The sequence below is a fragment of the Onychostoma macrolepis genome, chromosome 12 (genome assembly GCF_012432095.1).
Source record: "Onychostoma macrolepis isolate SWU-2019 chromosome 12, ASM1243209v1, whole genome shotgun sequence".
In the NCBI taxonomy this organism is placed as follows: Eukaryota; Metazoa; Chordata; class Actinopteri; order Cypriniformes; family Cyprinidae; genus Onychostoma; species Onychostoma macrolepis.
Window position 1 is genome coordinate 10,945,439 of NC_081166.1, and position 19,597 is coordinate 10,965,035.

General features: G+C 38.3%; 2 protein-coding genes across 3 annotated transcripts in view; one reads left to right on the forward strand and one right to left on the reverse strand.

Moving 5' to 3' along the window:
• Positions 1-19,597, reverse strand: part of afap1l2 (actin filament associated protein 1-like 2) — a 40,187-nt gene that overhangs the window by 4,358 nt on the left and 16,232 nt on the right. For both annotated transcript variants that reach the window (XM_058793447.1, XM_058793446.1), the window contains exons 3-14: positions 18,291-18,362; positions 16,717-16,796; positions 10,920-11,031; positions 9,183-9,391; positions 8,037-8,216; positions 7,869-7,946; positions 7,659-7,743; positions 6,823-6,918; positions 6,526-6,737; positions 1,531-1,676; positions 1,152-1,266; positions 703-918 (exon numbers count right to left, since the gene is read on the reverse strand). In XM_058793447.1, the coding sequence (XP_058649430.1) occupies positions 703-918; positions 1,152-1,266; positions 1,531-1,676; positions 6,526-6,737; positions 6,823-6,918; positions 7,659-7,743; positions 7,869-7,946; positions 8,037-8,216; positions 9,183-9,391; positions 10,920-11,031; positions 16,717-16,796; positions 18,291-18,362 (1,601 nt within the window). The remainder of the gene's footprint in view (positions 1-702; positions 919-1,151; positions 1,267-1,530; positions 1,677-6,525; positions 6,738-6,822; positions 6,919-7,658; positions 7,744-7,868; positions 7,947-8,036; positions 8,217-9,182; positions 9,392-10,919; positions 11,032-16,716; positions 16,797-18,290; positions 18,363-19,597) is intronic.
• Positions 11,038-16,699, forward strand: LOC131550926 (kelch repeat and BTB domain-containing protein 13). The gene has a single exon (XM_058793450.1). It carries the CDS (start codon positions 13,572-13,574, stop codon positions 15,117-15,119), a length of 1,548 nt encoding a protein of 515 aa, XP_058649433.1. The 5' UTR covers positions 11,038-13,571; the 3' UTR covers positions 15,120-16,699.

Here is a 19,597-nt window from a genome sequence, read left to right on the forward strand (position 1 = left end):
TTTTTTTTTTAAAGAAATTAATACTTTTATTCAGCAAGGATGTGTTAAATGATAAAAGATTTATATTTTGAATAAATGCTGTTCTTTTGAACTTTTTAATCATCAAAGAAAAATGTATCACAGGTTCCAAAAAAATATGAAGCAGCACAACAGTTTCAACATTGATAGTAAATCAGCATATTACAAAGATTTCTGAAGGATCAAGTGACACTGAAAACTGGAGTAATGGCTGATAAAAATTACTGTTTTTTCTTCTGTATTTTTGATCAAATAAATACAGCCTTGATGAATATAAGAGACATTAAAAAAAATCTTACTGATCCCAAAGTTTTTAACGGCAGTGTACATGTTTTTATTTAATTTTATATCATTATTAATAAGTAAATATCTGTATATTGGCACTAACAACACCAAGGTAATGGATTTAATTACCAGGGAATGCACATACTGGGAAAAATGTATATATACGCTATCATTCAAAAGTTTGGGCTCAGGTAAGTTGTTTTTTTAGTTTTTTAATGAATTAAATTATTCAGCAAGGATGCATTATTATATGAGAAAGTGACAGTAAAGACATTTATAATGTTGCAAAAGATTTCCATTAAAAATGCAAAGTCAATTTAAAGAAATGAAACACATGCATAAATAAATAGCTGAAATTTAGATCTAATAACATGTATTTTCCATTTTAAGATTGTTAACCTCTTTAGGATGTAGCTGATCATCCTGGGGAGCAGCTGAGGGACTGAGCTCTGTCTGTGCGGTGTTGGATGTCTGAGGTGACACTCTGCCCGAGCTCGTGTGCAGGAAGGAGCGAACCGGGATCAGATCCAGATACACTCTGTCCTTCCCGTTCTCCTCGCTGCTTGCTGTTCCCTCCTCGCTGCCATTCTGAACCTCTTGAATCTCTTGAATCTCCTACAGCCGGAGAAAGCAACAGTATCAGAGAAACATTATTGAAGTTGGATGGCCTGCAGGGTTACAAAAACACAACACTGTCACAGCAATGACTTCCTGTCACTCGTATTATTTTTGGCGGAATGCTTAGTGAATCTTCCACTATTCTGAGTCTGTGACTCAGATATACACAGCTGCATGAAAGTGGGTGCTGTAGATTAATGACAAAAGCATGGCAAGGGTGTCTCACGCACCTCCTGTTCATTCTCTGTGGATGGTACATCATCGTATATGTCATCACAGGTATGAGGGTCTGACGGAGGGCTGTCCGTGTATGTGTTGGGCTCAGAGTACCTCCTCTGCATTAGACTGGCAAATACAAACAAATCAGGCTCCAAAATCTCAAAAAAACAAACAAACTTATCATATGACTATTGTATGATGTAATTGTGTTTTATGGTATATTTTATTTCATTTTGTCGGTTTACAGTCTCAGCCTCAAGGCTATTGTTCACATTTTCTCCTTTTGTACACCATGGAAGAAACCCATGCAGGATTGTGACGTGAGGGTGAGAAAATGATGAACTATACTTTTTTTTTTTAATAACAACTGATGTACATGAAGTAACTTACTACATGGAAGTCTTGGCAGCGTTGACAATACTGGATATTCTCTCAGAGTTCACATAGTCGTAGGTGAGATCTTCTGGGTCTGTTTTGGTGCCTGTCTGTGACAGTATGAGCCCAAGCCAGTGGCCCATATCAGCAGAGGACTTAGCCTGAGAGAAATGAGGAGGATATTTAATCGTTGATACCCCCTTAGATATCTATATATCTTCACGGGTGCAGCTAGGCCTGGTAAAATTATCTGCCAAAAAAAAAAGTTAGTTTGCTTCATTCTGGCCTGAAGATGGCAGTCACGTGGAAGTTTATATTGAAGTAATTTTGAGAAGTTACCATTTTGTCCACTCAGTCTTTGTTTACTGAGAAGTGTCTTACTGAAAACTGATGATAAACAACTCAAGAATGAGGGCAGGAAAAGTTTATGAGTCATAATGTAATTCAAAATTGATACACAAAGAAATACAAATTCACTAGCATTCAAAAGTTTGGGGTCCCTAATTTTTTTTTTTTTCAACAAAGGTGCATTTAATTTGCATAAAAGTGACAGAAAATACTTATTTTCAGAAGATTATTATAAAATATTTCTATTTCAGATCAATATTCTTTTTCAAGAAAATCTATTTATCAAAAAATGCATCATGGTCTCTGCAAAAACATTAAGCAGCACAACTGTTTTCAACATACTAGAGATAATAATAAGAAATGTTTCTTAAGCACCAAATCAGCATATTAGAATGTTTTATGAAGGATCATGTGACACTGAAGACTGGAGTAATGGCTGCTGAAAATTCAGCTTTTCTATCACAAGAATAAATTACATTTTAAAAATATTAAAATAGAAATCAGTTATGTTAAATTGTTTTGTTTTTGTTTTTTCTATATTTTTTGTCAAATAAATGCAGCTTGGTGAACACAAGGGACTTCTTTAAAATTAAAAAAAAAAGACTCTACTAAATCTAACCAACCCAAACTTTTGAACAGTAGTGTATATAATTTGGAAGTGTCCATTATTTGTTTAGCAAATAAAAAATTAGCTGTGAATCACTGAAGGAGAAGGTCCCAACCTATTTGATATGCAATTTCCTGACTGATCCTTTAACAGGAACGATAAGAAAAGGTCAGACTAAATAGAAATTGATTTTGACGTTTTTTTAGTTCAAGGGATACAACGAAACTGGAGTAGGGAGGTCAAGAAACAGGAGAAGAAGGAACGTCGCAGACGGGCTCAAGAGAGAGCGGGAGGATCAAAAGATCATCTTCAAGATGAAGGCAATTCTGAGGTTGATGAGAAAGCAAGAATCAACAAATAAGAGAATAATGAAATTGATGAGAGAGATGATTGAATTGTGTGATTTTTCAGCTGAATTACAAAGATTGACAAAAGATTTAGAAACAGTGAAACTCCAGACTCCTGTTATAAAAGTATAATGTGTTGAAAGCGGCATAAAAGTGTATCCTATGTTGAGATCATAGATAATGATATCTTTGTGAATCTAACTGATATATAGTTGCTTTGCTTATTTAGTAACGGTTAAAAACAAGGGGATGCATTTTGCAACTCTAAGTGCAAAATGGAACTTCTAGTTAACCGTGGCATAAAATGCTCTTGACACCTGCTAGAGGTATTATATTGAGGTTTATGCATATGTGCTTATGTATCGCTTCTGTTTTGAGAGGTGTCACAATTTTTCTTATAGTTTAAAATAGAAATAGACACGCTTACTATCTAGAGAGGTCATAATTTTTCCTTCTGACTTGTGCAGACTTTATGACAAAGGTCATGCTTCCTGCCTTGAAGGCAGTCACAAGCGATGGCAGAAGATGGAAGAGTTATGGGAGGTTTTAATGAGATTAATGCAAATGATATGCAAAGACTATATAAATGCTTGTTAAACTATTTGTCGACGCTGACATTTCGTGGTGAAGACTACTCGCTATTATTTTTGTTATTTCGTCGCCTTGGTATTATAAGGTTCTATCTGCGTTCTGAGTGGTTTTGAGATATTGAGCTTCAAAGTTTTTGCATTACATATAGCAAAAATGATATGGGGAACAAGTCTCTTTCCTACATGAAAATGACAGAGACCCTAAATGTATTCTAAATGTACAATATCAAAATCCTCTCAAATTTTTAAATGGAGTTTTTTGGAACAGGTCAAATGCAGATAGAACCTTCTAATTCTAAAAAGTCATTTTCCGCTTGGAATTATAAGGTTCTATCTGGCAAAACATTAATGGAAGCAACAATTTAAGAAAAACAGTTTTTTTTTTTTTATAATTTGTTTTAAAACATAACATTAGTGTTGTAACAATGTGTCAACATGTATGAGAAAGGTAAATTTAATGCTTTATCACATTTATTCCATATTTTAGGAGAAATAATTTTTTCTTGGTTAAGTTAGGGCAATACTAAATATTTTGTCCAGTGCTAATGTTAATTTTATCTGGATTATAGTGGGTAATTAAACACATTATTGAGGGAACAGTTAAGGCAGCTAATGTTACTCTAATCCATCTGACCAGGACTTAATTCCACAAAAAGAGGGACAGGGAAAATGGCTTCTCTTTAGATCAGTATGGCCGAGATAACATGCTGGCGTTTATTTTTGTAATTAAGACCCCATCATTTAAATTGTTGACTATTTGATATTTAAGGCTTAATGTTTTAAAATTTAAGATATTTTAAGAGTTTAAACTGCATGAATATTTCGCCAATCATTACATATCCGACTCTCCTGATATTTTAAGAACATAAAATAATAATAATAAAAAGAATAAAATAAGCATACTTCCTTACCTTTTGAAACTTAGAAGGGTTCGATTTGAGCAGATTTTACCATCATTGCCATCGTCAGAGCGTATTTCCCCAGTATACATTCAGCATCTGGCTCATATTCACGATCTCAATATATTCTCAAAACTATTGTTTTCAGCATCATAATGAGTGAAAAATCACATCATTATGTTTTAAACAGTGCCACTTTGTGGAATAAAGGTGAATTGCACTTATTGATTATGCAGACACGTAATTATTGTTGTTTAATGTTTAATCTTTCCTGCTGTTATGGAGCAGTCCGGCGACATGCCAAAGAACGTTGATCCTGATTGGTCCTCTTGCGAGCATTCGAAGTGCTGATTGGCTGATTCGCAGATAGAACCTTATAGAACCAAGTTAGAGTTCGACTTTGTAGATAGAACCTTTTTGTTTTCTAAATAAAAAGTCCTAAAATGTACAGAACTTTAAAAAAAAAACATCACATAATGTAAATAAGGTAGTCGTGGCCTAATGGTTCGGGAGTCAGGCTTGTAACCTGAAGGTTGCTGGTTCGATTCTCGCACCGGCAGGAATTGAAGGTGGGGATTGTGAATGAACAGCACTCTCTCCACCTTCCATACCATGACTAAGGTGCCCTTGAGCAAGGCACCTAACCCCTAATTGCTCCCTGGGCGCTGGAGCAAGGCTGCCCACTGCTCTGGGTGTGTGTGTGTGTTCACTACTCACTGCTGTGTGTGTACACTTGGATGGGTTAAAGGCAGAGCACCATTTTGAGTATGGGTCACCATACTTGACAATACGTCACAACTTAACTTATAAGTTGTCAAGAATATGTGAATAACTCAATTTTGACAATGTCAGAACCTTAGAATTCCAAGCTGACGATTTGCTTACGAGTTATTTATTTTTTTTTTAATAAAACGAAACCAGTGTGTTGGTGATTCGTTAACTTTTCAAAACAAGTCTCAGAGTGATTAATTAATAATAACTAGTTATCTGAACCTGAACACAACCTCATCGAGCTCCAAGTGGTCCGAACTCGACTGAGCCTGGACGGTCACCGGGAGAGAGCGTCTAAAACTTCTAACAACATCTATCCAGACAAGAGGTAATTATGCATCACTAGATTGTGAGATACTTATGGATGATGAAGATGTAAAGTGCGAGTTTTAGACCTTTATACCGGTATAAAAATACAACATCACACAAAGCTGTATACACCAGGGGCCTCATTTATAAAGTGTGCGTACACCTAAATCCACGGCAACGCTCATATTTGTAAAAGCTGTCTTTGACGTGGAAAAGTGCTTAGCGTCACGTCAGGGTCTGAGCAGACATACAAATCTTTTCTTGTTCGAGTTCTACGGGTTTTTGGAAATGTAAGCTGTTCTAAATGAAAGGATTTGGACGATGACTGGTAATCTTTTATATATTAGTGTCATTTATTAAGAGTCGTTTACAAGCAGAGAGCTGAAACCATTTTTGTGCAAGTTCAAGATCATTTGCGATTCATAGATTTCACAGCTGAAAGAGACGCATATGTGCGTTTTCTGTACGTACGTTCATTTTATGAATCACCCGTACGCATATTTGAGAGATCAATTTTAAGATGGTTTCTGCACAACATTTTATAAATGAGGCCCCAGAACTGAATGAAAGAGAGGGGAGTTCTCAGAAATCTCATTCAGGCTGGTGGACTGATGCCAAGAGACATGAGGGCATCAGACAGTGAGACTGGGAAAAACAGTGGCTTTTCATGAGAGTGTAAAGAATTACTAATCAGTGACCTCTGGTCTTCTGGTTTACTGTAACAAACAACTGTCTTATACAGATGTTATACACCACAAGCTTTGGAAGATATTCAGAGTTTTGTCTGAGTGAGGAAGCAAGATAACAAGCTGTATATAACTGTATTTTCTGTTTGCTTCCTGTCTGTGAAATATTATTATTGTTGCATGGACATAAATTTACAAAATCTAAACACATTTCCACTCATGTTTTCAGTGTTTTCATTATGACTGTTCATGATGAGTTTTCGCTGTGCTATTGTAGACTTTATTATTTCCCAAAGATATCTTTCAGATCTCTAAACTGCACATAGAAACCAAATGAACTGTGCTTTACAGGTCAATCAGACAATCTCATCCTAAGTGGGTGGAATAAGCTGCAAAGTCACGAGTCTTGCTATGCAGGCAGGACTAGTTGGTTATGAACTTCTCTTTACTCACTTCTAGGGTTGCAAGCTCCTCTCCATCAATTTGGATGCGGAATGAGTACAGGTGCTCAGGGCTGGGGTCTGGCAGGACCATGCACCTCTCCAGAGCCACTGGCTGCTGGGACACTTTGCTCTTGCTTTTGTCGTTGTAGATCCAAAGCTGCCTGTCCCTCACTGAGCACCACCTGCTTCTCCACTGGGTGTTCACCAGGACGTTTAGGTAGCCTGGAACAAAGAGAACGTGATGGAAATGGTAGGTTTTGTGAAGGTTTTTCAAACTTGTCAACTAATAATACTGATGATTGTTTACCTGACGCATCCACAGCCTTCTCCGGACTTTCCAAAGAGGAAACCTTCTTTTTTCCAATGTTCATAAGGTTACTAAACTTGCCGTATTTCTTCTTAACTAAAGTTTAAATGACAATTGAAACAACATAATTACAATAATACAGCTAGTACAGTAATATTGTGAAATATTATAACAATTTAAAATAAATTGAAAATGTAATTCATTGCAGTGATGGCAAAGCTGAATTTTCAGCAGCCATTACTCCAGTTTTCAGTGTCACATGATCCTTCAGAAATCCTTCTCATGTGCTGATTTTTCATCAATGTTGAAAACAGTTGTGCTGCTTAATATTTTTGTGTTTTCTAGGAATATTTGATGAATGGAAAATTCAAAAGAACAGCATTTATTTAATATAGAAATCTTTTATAACTTTACGTCTTCAATGTCACTTTTGAAAAATATTATGCATCTCTGCTAAATAAAAGTGCAGAAATTACTTTAAAAAAAAAATACTGACCCCAAAGTTTTGAACTTGTATATGATGCATATATACACACTATAATCAATGAGGTGTTGATTATGAGGTGTCACAACTTTAGTTGATTGCCTCATTTCTAATTATCATGATGCATTTTTTATTCTCATGTCAATGTATTTCCATTGTAAATAAAAGGTATACAAAGTTATTAACTGTATTTGTATTGACGCTGCAACTTACAGCTGATTGGTTCATGGTTATGCAACATTCTGAGGTGACAAGCACCTTCAACTCTACCAGTTTAGACAACTTCAAGTCACTTCCAGTGTAGTCAAGCAAACGGACACCTAAAAGAATAGCTGCAATGGTCTACTCTCACCATCTTTGTTCTCCAGGTTTTCTGCGTGACTGTCTGTGCTGCTGCCACTCTCAGATGCCACTGAATATCTCTCACTTTGCTCACCCTGCCAAAAAGAGCAGAACTTTTAAGCTTAACATGATACAGAGACTATTTGATGAAAAATCCACCCAAAATTGGACAAAGTTTCATACCTAAATCAATCAGAGAATAAACCCTACACTATCATACCTTAGTACAGATGAGCGTTGGAGAGTCAGTTACATCAGCAGATCCTGCGGTATTCTTCGGACTAATTTCTTGAATAACCTTGGATAAAGATGAAAGGCTATAAACAATGTCCGCACAAACATAACACTGATTATTCATCAATATGGGCCAAACCCCATTGTCCCTCACCTTTAGCCATTGTTCAGCCTGCTCTTTGCTCTGCAGTCCTAGGACGATGGCTTCTCCACCCAGTGGGGTTATTTTTAACTTGTGTTCTTTTCTCTTAGTTTGTTTCTCTTTGTAGACAACACTGCAGCCCAGCAGACTAATATCCAGCAGTGGAGTCTGATCCTTTGAGCTTTTGTAGCACTGAACACAGTAGCATTAAAAAAAAAAATCAGACACTGACTATTTTTTTTTAAAGATTTGTTTTTGGCGTTTTTGCCTTTTATTTGATAGGACAGTAGGTAGACAGGAAACGAAGTTGGAGAGAGAGAGGGGGGATAGCATCGGGAAAGGTCCGCGAGCCGGGACTCGAACACGGACGCCCGAAGCGCAATGGCGCTACATGTCAACGCGCTGCCCACGAGGCTATCGGCGCCAACAGACACTGATTATTTTAATTAAATATAATTCACAATAGAGCTTTATTAAAAAATCGTTGATATTCCACGAGTGCTAGTAAATGTCAACGTAAAACATTTTTGTTGCAAAAATAGTAAATGCTAGCAATGCCAAGGTCATGGGTGTGATTCACAATAATTGCATGAACTGATAAAATGTATATCTTCAATGCAGTTTAAGTCAGCATCTGGCAAATGCATAAATGTAAATGTTTAATGCAAAACATTTGCATCCCATTTTTCTCCTGTAATGAGACATTTTTGAGGATTTTTATGGGTGGAACTTGATTTTCTTCCACTGAAAATTGACTGAATCATGAAAAGTTCCATGAGAGGTGGATGAAGGGGAGAGCTTTTTCAAGGTCTTTAAGAGGTCTTGGTAAAAGTCATTTTAGGAGTGGCACAAGTTATTACATTTTGATTAAAGATTATAAAAAGAGAAACTTGTATTCTTCATAATTATGTGCAACAATAAACCATACACAGGTAGACCATGCAATGTGCATTAAGAAAGTAAATATGGTCATTTTTTTATTTATGTTGACTAAATTGTCTGTTTGAAGGACATATTAAAGTTAAAAGCAAACATTCAAGTAAATAATGACTACTAGTATTAGTAATGCATGTAAACATTCTGTGTAAACATTCATATCATAGATCAGCTATGGGTGGGAAATGGGTGTCACTGACATTGAGCAATGATGTCACATACCAAGAGACGATGTTCGCGAATGACACACAGCTGTTTGGCCCACTGGCCGAGCCACTTCTTCCTCCAGAGGAAGGCACAGATGCGTGCATCTTTCATAAGCTCGATGGATGCCTCAGGAGACGGCCACTGGTGCTGCGCAGTGGACTTACCCTTCGTCACTTCTTCCTCATCATAGGACTCATATGAACTGCTCACTAGTTCTGTATCTTCTGTAAATGTGAAATGTGAGAAATATCAGTAAGCAAAGGAGGCGGGGCAGGTCTGATTGTTCACTGCCGGTGCTCTGGGATAAAAGAAAGTATAATCCTCTAAATAGCAAGTAATTCCCTTTCAAATTCTGTTGAATTTAGCATTGTGTGAGAGAATAGTTAACTCAGCAATTTTCCGGTTTTTCAGTCCTGTGTGAGTTTCTTCCATGGAAAACAAAAGGAACGAGATGAGGATTAGTAAATCAGGACATGATGAGGGGAATGATTGTTTTTTAACTGGTTTGTCTAGATAGTTTAGTAGATAAAGGGATTTTTGAGAGCTTTGGGGCACAGAGAAGTAAGAGTACATCATGAATATGGCAGGCGTGCTCTTAAGCAAGCAAGCACATGCAAAGTCAGCAGCCTTAAGCATGGATGCATTAAACAATGAGGTTTTCTCAGAGCCATGCACTTCACAGCAGCCTATAAAGTTAGTGCTGTTTGATTGTTTTTCTCTCTTGATGTACACTGAGAGAAACAGAGATAGATACCCCGAGTGATCACAGCATAGACCACACTGTTTGAAGCTTCTATGCGCTTCCTGACCCCTGTGATGATGGCAAAGCACCCAAAATCTACAGAAACACAGGAGGACAATAAAAGGGGAAATGCAATAAGGGAGGAAGAGAAAAAAAGATCAGGTGAGAAGCTGTAGATAGTGAAACCTTATGTGGCTTACATGTCACATGAAAGAAACAGAAAGAGTAAATAAGTGCATTTGATGCATGAGAAATGTTCATTAGTATTGCATAAACTCAACACTGATATTTTGGGGCTGTGCTAAATATTTGTGTCTTGTGGTTTTTATGCAACCAGCAGCATCACTGCTTGTATTATTTTAGGGTTTCATCACTGTCAAAACGTATCCAACTAGAAATTCGCTTCACTCATCCTAAACCATGAGGTTTGGCTTGATATCAGCTGCCGAAACAAGTGCCGAAACATCAGATTTTGGCCATGCGCAGCCCTTGTGTGTTGATATTACACAGCACAGCTGCATGCTAATGCCTCTGTATCCTTTGACCAAGAAGAGACGTCATCTGCTGAAGAATATTGTAAATGATTGTCCCCTCGCTGGGCTGAACTCTGCAACCCCAGCCAAATGCCCCATCACTGTTGGCCCCATTTCCTGGGCTCACGGTCAATGTTCTGTCACTGTGTGTCCAGAGCCAAAGAACCGGTTACCGTTGAACAAAGACCATCACTGTTTTCTGTGCTCCCTGCCCGCAGGCTTCTCTGTATCAGAGTAAAGCTGTAGACTACAGTGGGACGGAGCTAAAACAGAGCACTCAATGACCACAGGTTCCCTCTCGTAAGTGAGAAGGACAATGTTGAGGAAAATAAGAAGTCACAAATGACTAACCTAATCTTTGGAAATATCCTTTTTTTAACCAGGTTATAAATGGCTTGACATGAACGTCAAAGTAAAGAATAAACCATGGAAGATAATGTGTATTTAGGTCAACTTTGGACCCAGTTTGAGACGTACCATTGATGCTAATAGGATCATAGGGTTGTGGATCTTCATAGTAACTTTCAGTCTCTATACACGCAGGAGCAGGAGCTGGTGGAAGAGGAAACGGCTCCCTTCCCAAGGTGCACTGAGATAAAAAGAATGAGAAAAAAAGAGAAAGATAATTAACATCAGAGATAAAGAGAGACAGAGATAACATTATGTCAACATACTGATTATTTCAATGAATTATAAAGCCACTTTTATGTTTTTCCAATTGAAAATGCTGTTACATTGGATGCTGGTCTCCAGAATGTGATTTTATTAAATAAATATATTTTAAAAATTTTATTCAATTAAGGAGTAAATTTAAAAAAATTAGTCTGTACAGGGACCAACTCTCACTTATTTACTAGTTGCTTATTAGCATGCCTATTAACATATTGTCTGTTTATTAGTACTCATAAAGCACATATTCTGCATGACCATATTCTATATCACTAATCCTACCAAATTCCTAAACTTAACAACTACCTTACTAACTACTAATAAGCAGCAAATTAGGAGTTTATTGAGGCAAAAGACGTAGTTAATGAATGTTAATTGCAAGAATTGGACCTTAAAATAAAGTGTGACCAAAAATTGTAATCTAACATAGTATTAGAATAAAAGACCAGGAATGTGTAATAAGAAAACAAGTCCTTGATCAGCCAGCTTCACCACACCATGCTGGTCAACTAGCTTTACTACCACAGTTTTGCTGATTAACTGCATGACTATGCTGAAGCTAGACCACCAATAAACCATCATAAACCAACCTGATCCAGCATGGAAATCTATGCTGGTCTTTTCAGCAGACTTCATAAACACAATGTGCAAAGCACACCAGCACAGAGACTGTATCCAAGCTGAACATCTCTAACACACTCCCATGTAATGAATCAAATAGAGGGACTCTCAATAGACGAGCTTAACTAGTTGTTTCTGCACCTGTCTTTCATGTGGGCTTTTCTTTCTGACTGAAGGGGGATTCTTCCTCGAAACTGATCTCTCTCTGACCTCAGCCCTGCTCAGCTAGAAAAGGAATTCCACACGTGTTTGCCTGCAGGAGTAATGGTTTTAAAAGGGTGTGGAGCTAGCGATGAGGTTTCCCAAATCAGCCGGTTCATAACATTACTAAATTCCCCACTCATACCCACAATGCAATGACAGCCCCTGGGCAAACAGAACACTGATCCTCTCCTCATGACACACAAAACACACTGACACACACACACACACACACACAGGGCTGATTAGGGCTAGCGGTAGCTTGTGAACCATAAAGTTGAATGATGACAAGAGGTTATAGACAGACGGCTGGGAAAATCTCCTCTTGCTTGCATTATACTTTATACTGAGTGGCTGGATTGAAACCTCCTGTTTGACATGAAGTGCTTTTGCTTCTCGAAAGCAGAAGTGAGGCGAACAGGCAGGCTAAGTGATGGCAAGGCATGTATATAAACAACTGGATGTCGAGGACACAGGAAGTTGAATGCAAAAACTTGCTAGAGGCTCCGCTTCAAAGAGTGATGCAGAACGAGAGTCAAAGAGTTATGTGATCTCAAATGTAAAGGGACAAACAAAATATATTAGGTTTTTGGTGGGAAAATAAGAGCAGCCCAAAAGAGAAGGAACATGTTGACTGAACTGTGTAGAAAGTATTGTTTTTCTCACATCAACCCCAACTCACAACCCCCACATTTTTCGCTTCATCCCGCCCTCGCTCTTCTGACACTCAACATAGAATCTCTGAAACAGAAAACAGTGTGCTGAGTCCTCAGGCATCTGACAATGATTAAATTGAAAGTGAAGGCATTTCAGGGTAGGCTACAACTCTGTATCACTTCTTCTCCGGCCACTGCTGAAGGTCAAGACCATGTCCACATCCCAGAATCAACATGACAACAGTGGGATCTGTTTATATGCTGTTAATTGGATATAAAAATCACTGTGAGTAAAAGACAAATCCTAAAATCTTAGTACTGTATGTCGAGACTGAACTCCACCCAAGGCTTGTTTTCATAATCTAATCCACAAATCACACCATCTTCTCCTTAAAAAGAAAAAAATGTAGTCTATATAGGAAAGATTTCAAGAGTAAGACATAAATAATGATAAAGCACCATTCTTTGGGACAAAAAGCAAAAAATGCAAGTGGGCAAGAGACCAAAAGAACACCCAGAACATGGAAAATCCCCCCGTTCCCATGCCAAAAATCCAGTGAAGAAAAAAATGTAACTCACCAGGGCCAAAACACTTTTGAGGTAGAGAGGGTACTGAAGGAAAATAATCTTTTTAGTCTTATTAAAAACAGGAGTGGCTTTCTGAACTACTGTCATCACTTCATTTATGGGTTTCTGTCTTTATTAAAATGATTATAAGTCAACAATGGGAAAAAAATAACATCATAATTATATAATTCAATAACTTAATTTAAACTCCATTAATTCAGAATTACATTGGAACTTTTTTGTAGCATTAGTGCTGATCATTTAACACTACTATTTTGAAGTCTGTGGCCTCAATGCTATTTTAGTGTGTTGCTATTTTCAGTCCAGCAAGTAGCTGTGAGACTGCAGCGTGTGCACACTTCTGTTTACAAGTCCAATCCAAACAGAAACACTAACTGACTCGAAGACTAACTTTATGGTTCATGAACAGAGTAATCTAGGTAAGAACAGGCAGGAGAGAGGTGTTATGGGGCCCCCTTGCAGTTTGGTTCAAAACAGGGATGAAAGTGAAGAACAAGTTGAAGAGTCCACTGGAATTCTAAGAGTAAGGGTTGAAGAGAGCGTTTTCGCCATAGACAGGGCCATCCTGGGACAGAACTGTGAGTATTTCCGTGCTCTCTTCCGCTCTGGGATGAAGGACAGTCAGCTGAACGAGTTCCACCTGCAGGGAGGCTTGAAAGCCAGGGGTTTCCTCATCGCCATGGCAGTTTCCAGGGGTGAGAGCCCTGTTATAAGAGACCCAGATGAGATCGTGGAGGCTGCAGAGTGTGCGGCCTTCCTTCAAGTTGATGTCCTGGTCCAGCACTTGATAGACCTTCTTGATACCGACAACTGCATTCTTCTGTACCACACGGCAGCGGTGTACGGCTTGTGGAGGTTGTTTCACAGCGCTGCAGTGTTCATTCGTGATGCTTATAGTGACGTGCAAGATGCTCTCGAGGCACTTCCAGAGGAGCTGATCTGCTACGTGGAGTCGCTTTCATCAGCATCGTTTGTCGCTCTAGGGACTCATTCGCCATCCATGAAGATTCTGCAGGACTGCTACAGGACGGTGTTTTACCTCGATGAGAAACCAGGAGCTTGGAAATATCTGACTGATCTACCAACAGACTCCAGCACCTCTATGGCTGGGGTGGCTGTTGTGGAGAACCGACTGTATATCGTTGGAGGAGTGCGAGGAGTTAGCAAGGAAACTGTTGACTTGAGCTTCTGTTATGACACAGATTCCAACACTTGGAGTGTGTTTGATGGTCCTCAGCAGTCCAGGTATAACTTTACCCTGGTGGGTCACAATGGACATTTGTACGCCATCGGAGGTGAATTTGACAAAAGGATCATGTCCTCTGTAGAAGCGTGTGATGTTTCTACAAGCGCGTGGACATTTTGCAAGCACGCGCCTCGTTCGGTGGCTGCGGCGGCTAGTGCTGTTGCCAGGCGTAGGATATTTGTGTGTTTCTGGAAGTCACCGGATACTACGGACATTTATGAATATGCACCTAAAAATGACAAATGGACGCTGGTCACCACTATGGTCAAGCCTCAGAGTTACGGACACTGCATGGTGGCTCACGGCGACAAACTGTATGTCATGAGGAACGGCCCCTGTGATGACTTCCTGCGCTGCATTATGGACTGCTACAACATCACTACGGGTCAATGGACAGCCATGCCAGGACACTATGTCAATAGCAGGGGTGCCCTCTTTACGGCTATGGTGAGGGGGAACTCTGCGTTCACCGTCAACCGCAATTTGACCCTGGAATATGTCATTTGCGGTGACAAATGGAAGCCTCGTAGACAGATGACGGGTTTTCCAAAAAGTGGCTCGCTTTGGACTTGCTTACTCAGACTGCCTAAGAGCACAGATGCACAGCAGCAACGTGATGCAGAGGAAGCCCTGGAGATGGACGCCAATGTGGAAAGTGTGGAAGAAGATTTGGTAGAGGCTAATTATCCACCTTAGGGATTGCAGATCAATCTGTTATTTTATTTTAGAAAAATAGGTTTAGAACAACACACGATTGAGTAAATGATGACAGAATTTCCCTTTCAATTATTTGAATGCACAAATTCATCTAATGTTCTAAACAGTAAATAAAAGCAACCGTCTCTTTGCATACTGTCAACGGCAAATGAGAGACACGCAATAAATAAATAGGTGTGAACACGTCTACCGTTTCTCATTCCCACACATATGCACACGCACACGTGTCCATGCTCTAACTGCGGTTCTCTAGCCTCTATAAACAGCTCCTCGATCGCTTGTGCAGCTGCTGTTAATCAGCCCCAGCACCCCGCAGATGGGTCTGAAGTTCAAAGACTTCTCACTGGAGAGCTCTAATACTCTCCATCCTCCTGTCTGTCTGTACGTCTGACCGACTGCAGACTCCCACAGCAGACACAGGAGCTACAAAGTATTTCAACGCAGAGACTCCACGCTTTTTGCATCCTTACTTGTATTTCTATCATTTGAAAAAAAATTGTATGCTATCGTTTAGGACAATTACTGGTTCTAATGAAGGCAGGATTCATTATCGACCTGCAGGATTAGTTATTGGCTTCTTTGTGGCTTATAAACAAAAACACACAGCTATTTTTGAGCGTGGGAAACAGATACATAACAAATATGTGGTCAAACTGAAAGTAAACAGCAGATAATAAATGACAGCAGCATTGTAGATAGTGAGATTGAATGGCCGATATAGCTAAATATGTATTTCACGATATGTATTTACTCTGTAATGGCTTCTTTTAACCAAACTGCAATTAAATAGAATCAAAATATTTAATAAAATAAAGTACAAATCTAATTAAAAGTAATAATGGCATGCTATTCACACAGTGAAAAATAATCTATAATAATAATAATAATGATAGTGTAAAGTGTAAAGTGTAATATTTTAAATTATGCACCTTTACATGAACCAAAAATAAAATAAATATTAAGCAACATATGTTTAACTTAAATATTTTAATACATGAAAAAAATGCTATGTCCGGACTTCCATGAATATTTGTTAGTGATGATGTAAACAAATAATTGATTCTTGAATTACTAAATCGCAGATTCCTCAATCATTGAATATTTGAATTATGAATCAATTAATTGAAAAGCACTGAACAGTGTGTTAAAATAATTGTGATATGCACAGAAAATCACTGCAAATATAGCGTGACTATTCAATTTATACTGTATCGCCCAACTCTAATAGTAGATTATATATAGTGTTGCATTTGTGTTGGGGAACTAATTGTGTTAGTTACTTTTCATGGAAAGTAACTTGGTATGTTACTATTGTGTTACTTTTTGTCACCTGGGCTGGGCTTGCTTATTTGTTTTTTAATACCAAAAAAAAAAAAAAGCAGTTTTATTTTTGGCAACTGTAAGGGCTCTGTCACACCCCTTTACTCTCACCCTTTTACTGAGGCAGAAGGAAGTGCCTTTGTAATGCATTACTCAACACTGGTGTCATACTAGCATTTCAAAACAAACCTAGTGTGAAATGTATCTTTGTCATTCTGTAAATAGTGTTTAAATGAAGTTAAAATGAGTCACTTACTGGTCTGGGAGGTGGAGGTTCTGGTGGGTTCTTCACATGGATGTATTTACCTGGTTCTCCATTGGCTTCTGGTCTGTAGTCTGAGGAGCATATTTATTTTCACACAGAACAAAAGTGTCTGTTAATAAATAGATTGAAGTCTTCTCAAAGCATTCATCATATACAGCAATTAGAAGCATTGAACAACTGTGCTTGCAAGCAACAAGTAAACATATTAACTCTGCTGTTCATCTACCACTGTTTGCATATGCTAGTGGTAACAGCTCTGGTAACATTGCATAGCCTGCGGCAGTCTCTTAGAGCTGATGGCCATATTCAGTGGCTTCCCATCAGACATTCCTTCGACTTCCTTTCCAAACGGTAACATCTGGGTTGCCGTAGGAACGCATGGCGAATACCAAACCCGCACAGCAAGGGCTAAGAGTCACCAAAGAGTCAAGACACCATGAAGTGCTGCTTTTCACTGAAATTCAATTTATCCACACCACTTGCAGTGGTGGCCAAACACTAGTATTTTCACCAGCTAAAAAATGGTTTTAAGTCAGTTATTTCTATCTTTTGCTGTAGTGTGTCAGTAGGAAATATCAGTTTACATGTCCAAACATTCATTTTGCCATTAATTGTAATAATTGCAAGTAGGTTTCTTGAAGCATCTTGGAGACGTTGCCACAATTCTTCTGGATTTAGTCTGTTTCAGTTTGTTCTGTTTCTTCATGTCATTCCAGACAGACTGGATGATGAGATCAGATCTCTGTGTGGAGCACTAGCTGTTGTCAGACTCCTTGTGCAAACGAAAATCTCACTGAAAAATGAATGCTTGGACATGTAAACAGATATTTCCTACTGACACACTACAGCAATAACTGACTTAAAACTGGTGAAAATATTGGTGTTCTAATAATTTTGGCCACCACTGTACATTTCTCAGTTGGTTTACATGAGCTATTGCATGTTGTGTCACACAAGACACTCATCGCGCTTCATTTTTACCATTGATTTATCAGATGTAAATTAACACAAGGTTGGGGAAATTTTCACATATGGGCAGGAAATGATGAAATCATTGTGCTTGAAATAAATTATAAAGTAAAAGGCATGATACTGAACTTCAAAGGGTTGTTCTCTTGATAAGCTTTTTTTAAAAATTGTTTATTAAAATGGTGCCGAATTTGATCAAAGAACGCCACCACAGTTTAGTCATGCATGTATCTTTTTGGCGCAGACGACTGCGATGTGAATGTTAAGTCTGGTTTTATTGTTACTCTCATTCTTCAGTGAAATCTAAACAAAGCAGCTTGGCCTCAGATGGGGGTCTGGCAGAGAAGAGCGAGAGGAGGACAGGAGTTACTGAGAAACAGACAGGAAATGGTGAAGAGTGGGGGGAGGGGGGCTAAACACTTCAGGCATAACCCAATCACCCCCTAAACATGACACACATTCACTGCAGCACTGTCAAGAAACAAGATAAACCACTGTGATATATGACAGACTTGTTTGCAGGTTACTTGTTTGTTTTCATCCTCATACCTGCAAAAGTTACTGTAAGTTAACTACAGTGACGTTTATAGACTCACCTCTGTCTGTTTTGTCTTGGTTTTGACATGTGACGATGACCTTGTTCATGTAGATGTATTCTTCATCTCCTCCTGCAAAATAACCATTGTTAAATACTGGATTACAAATTTGAATCTTGTTTTAAATTTTGTTTAAAGCTGAATCTTGTTAAAAACTTTCCCACATGATGCCACAATTATACGTTTTTGTGCTAGCATTTTGTGCCACAGGAGACCAAAAATTATCTGGACACTTAATTTACCTACCCAGTCGCATGAAAAAGCACAAGTATTTTACAAAGTTGAAATTTCATACAAATTTGTATGGTATAATTAATAATAAAAAAAATATATATATAGGGCCTCAAGTCATTCTGGGTGTATATGATTTCTTCTTTCAGATGAATGCAATTGGGATTATATTAAAAAATGTCCTGGCTCTTCAAAGCTTTATAATGGCAGTGACCGGGGATTGAGATTCAATAGTCCAAAAGAAGTCCAATAAAGTGCATCCATCCATCATAAAAAATGCTCCACACGGCTCCCGGATATCCATATTTAAAACTTTATAAACTGCAATCTGTCATAAGTGCATTCACGAGAGAGGTGTTCACTCTCGCTTCAGAAGGCCTTTATTAACCCCCTGGAGCCACGTGGAGCACTTTTTTTTTTATGATGAATGGATGCACTTTTTTGGACTTTTATTGGACTATTGAATCTCAATCCCCGTTCACTGTTATTATAAATCTTGGAAGATCCAGGACATTTTTTAATATAAATCCAATTGTATTCATCTGAAAGATGAAAGTCATATACACCCAGAATGGCTTGAGGGTGAGTAAATCATGGGGTAATTTTCATTTTTTGGTGAACTATCCCTTTAAGTGTGGCCTAATTGTCCAAATACTTTTGGGGCCACTGTGAACTTACTGGAGTAAAGATACTTTGCTCCACTCAAATAACCTTGCCTGGAACTTCTAGGACTTCTTTGACTTTTCCTCCCCCTCATCTCATATTTAATGCTTTTTCAGATTCTGGACCCTTTCATCCCTCACTCATTTTACTGAACACGTAATAGATTTCTGTTATAGAGGAGAACAGTGAGAGTTTTGTGCTACACTTCTCTTGTGTAAGGGTCCAAAGGCATCTCCAGGGCCCCTCCTTCTATACACATCAAAGACAGGCCAGTGGGAGACATAGAGAGGTCATAATCTATCAAAATAAAAGTGCTGATTTAGTCACAGTCTGTAGGAGATGGTTTTATAGCGCTTGCTTGGCAACAGATAACATTTTAGGGCGTTTTTTGGATCTTCAGAATAATTCAGATA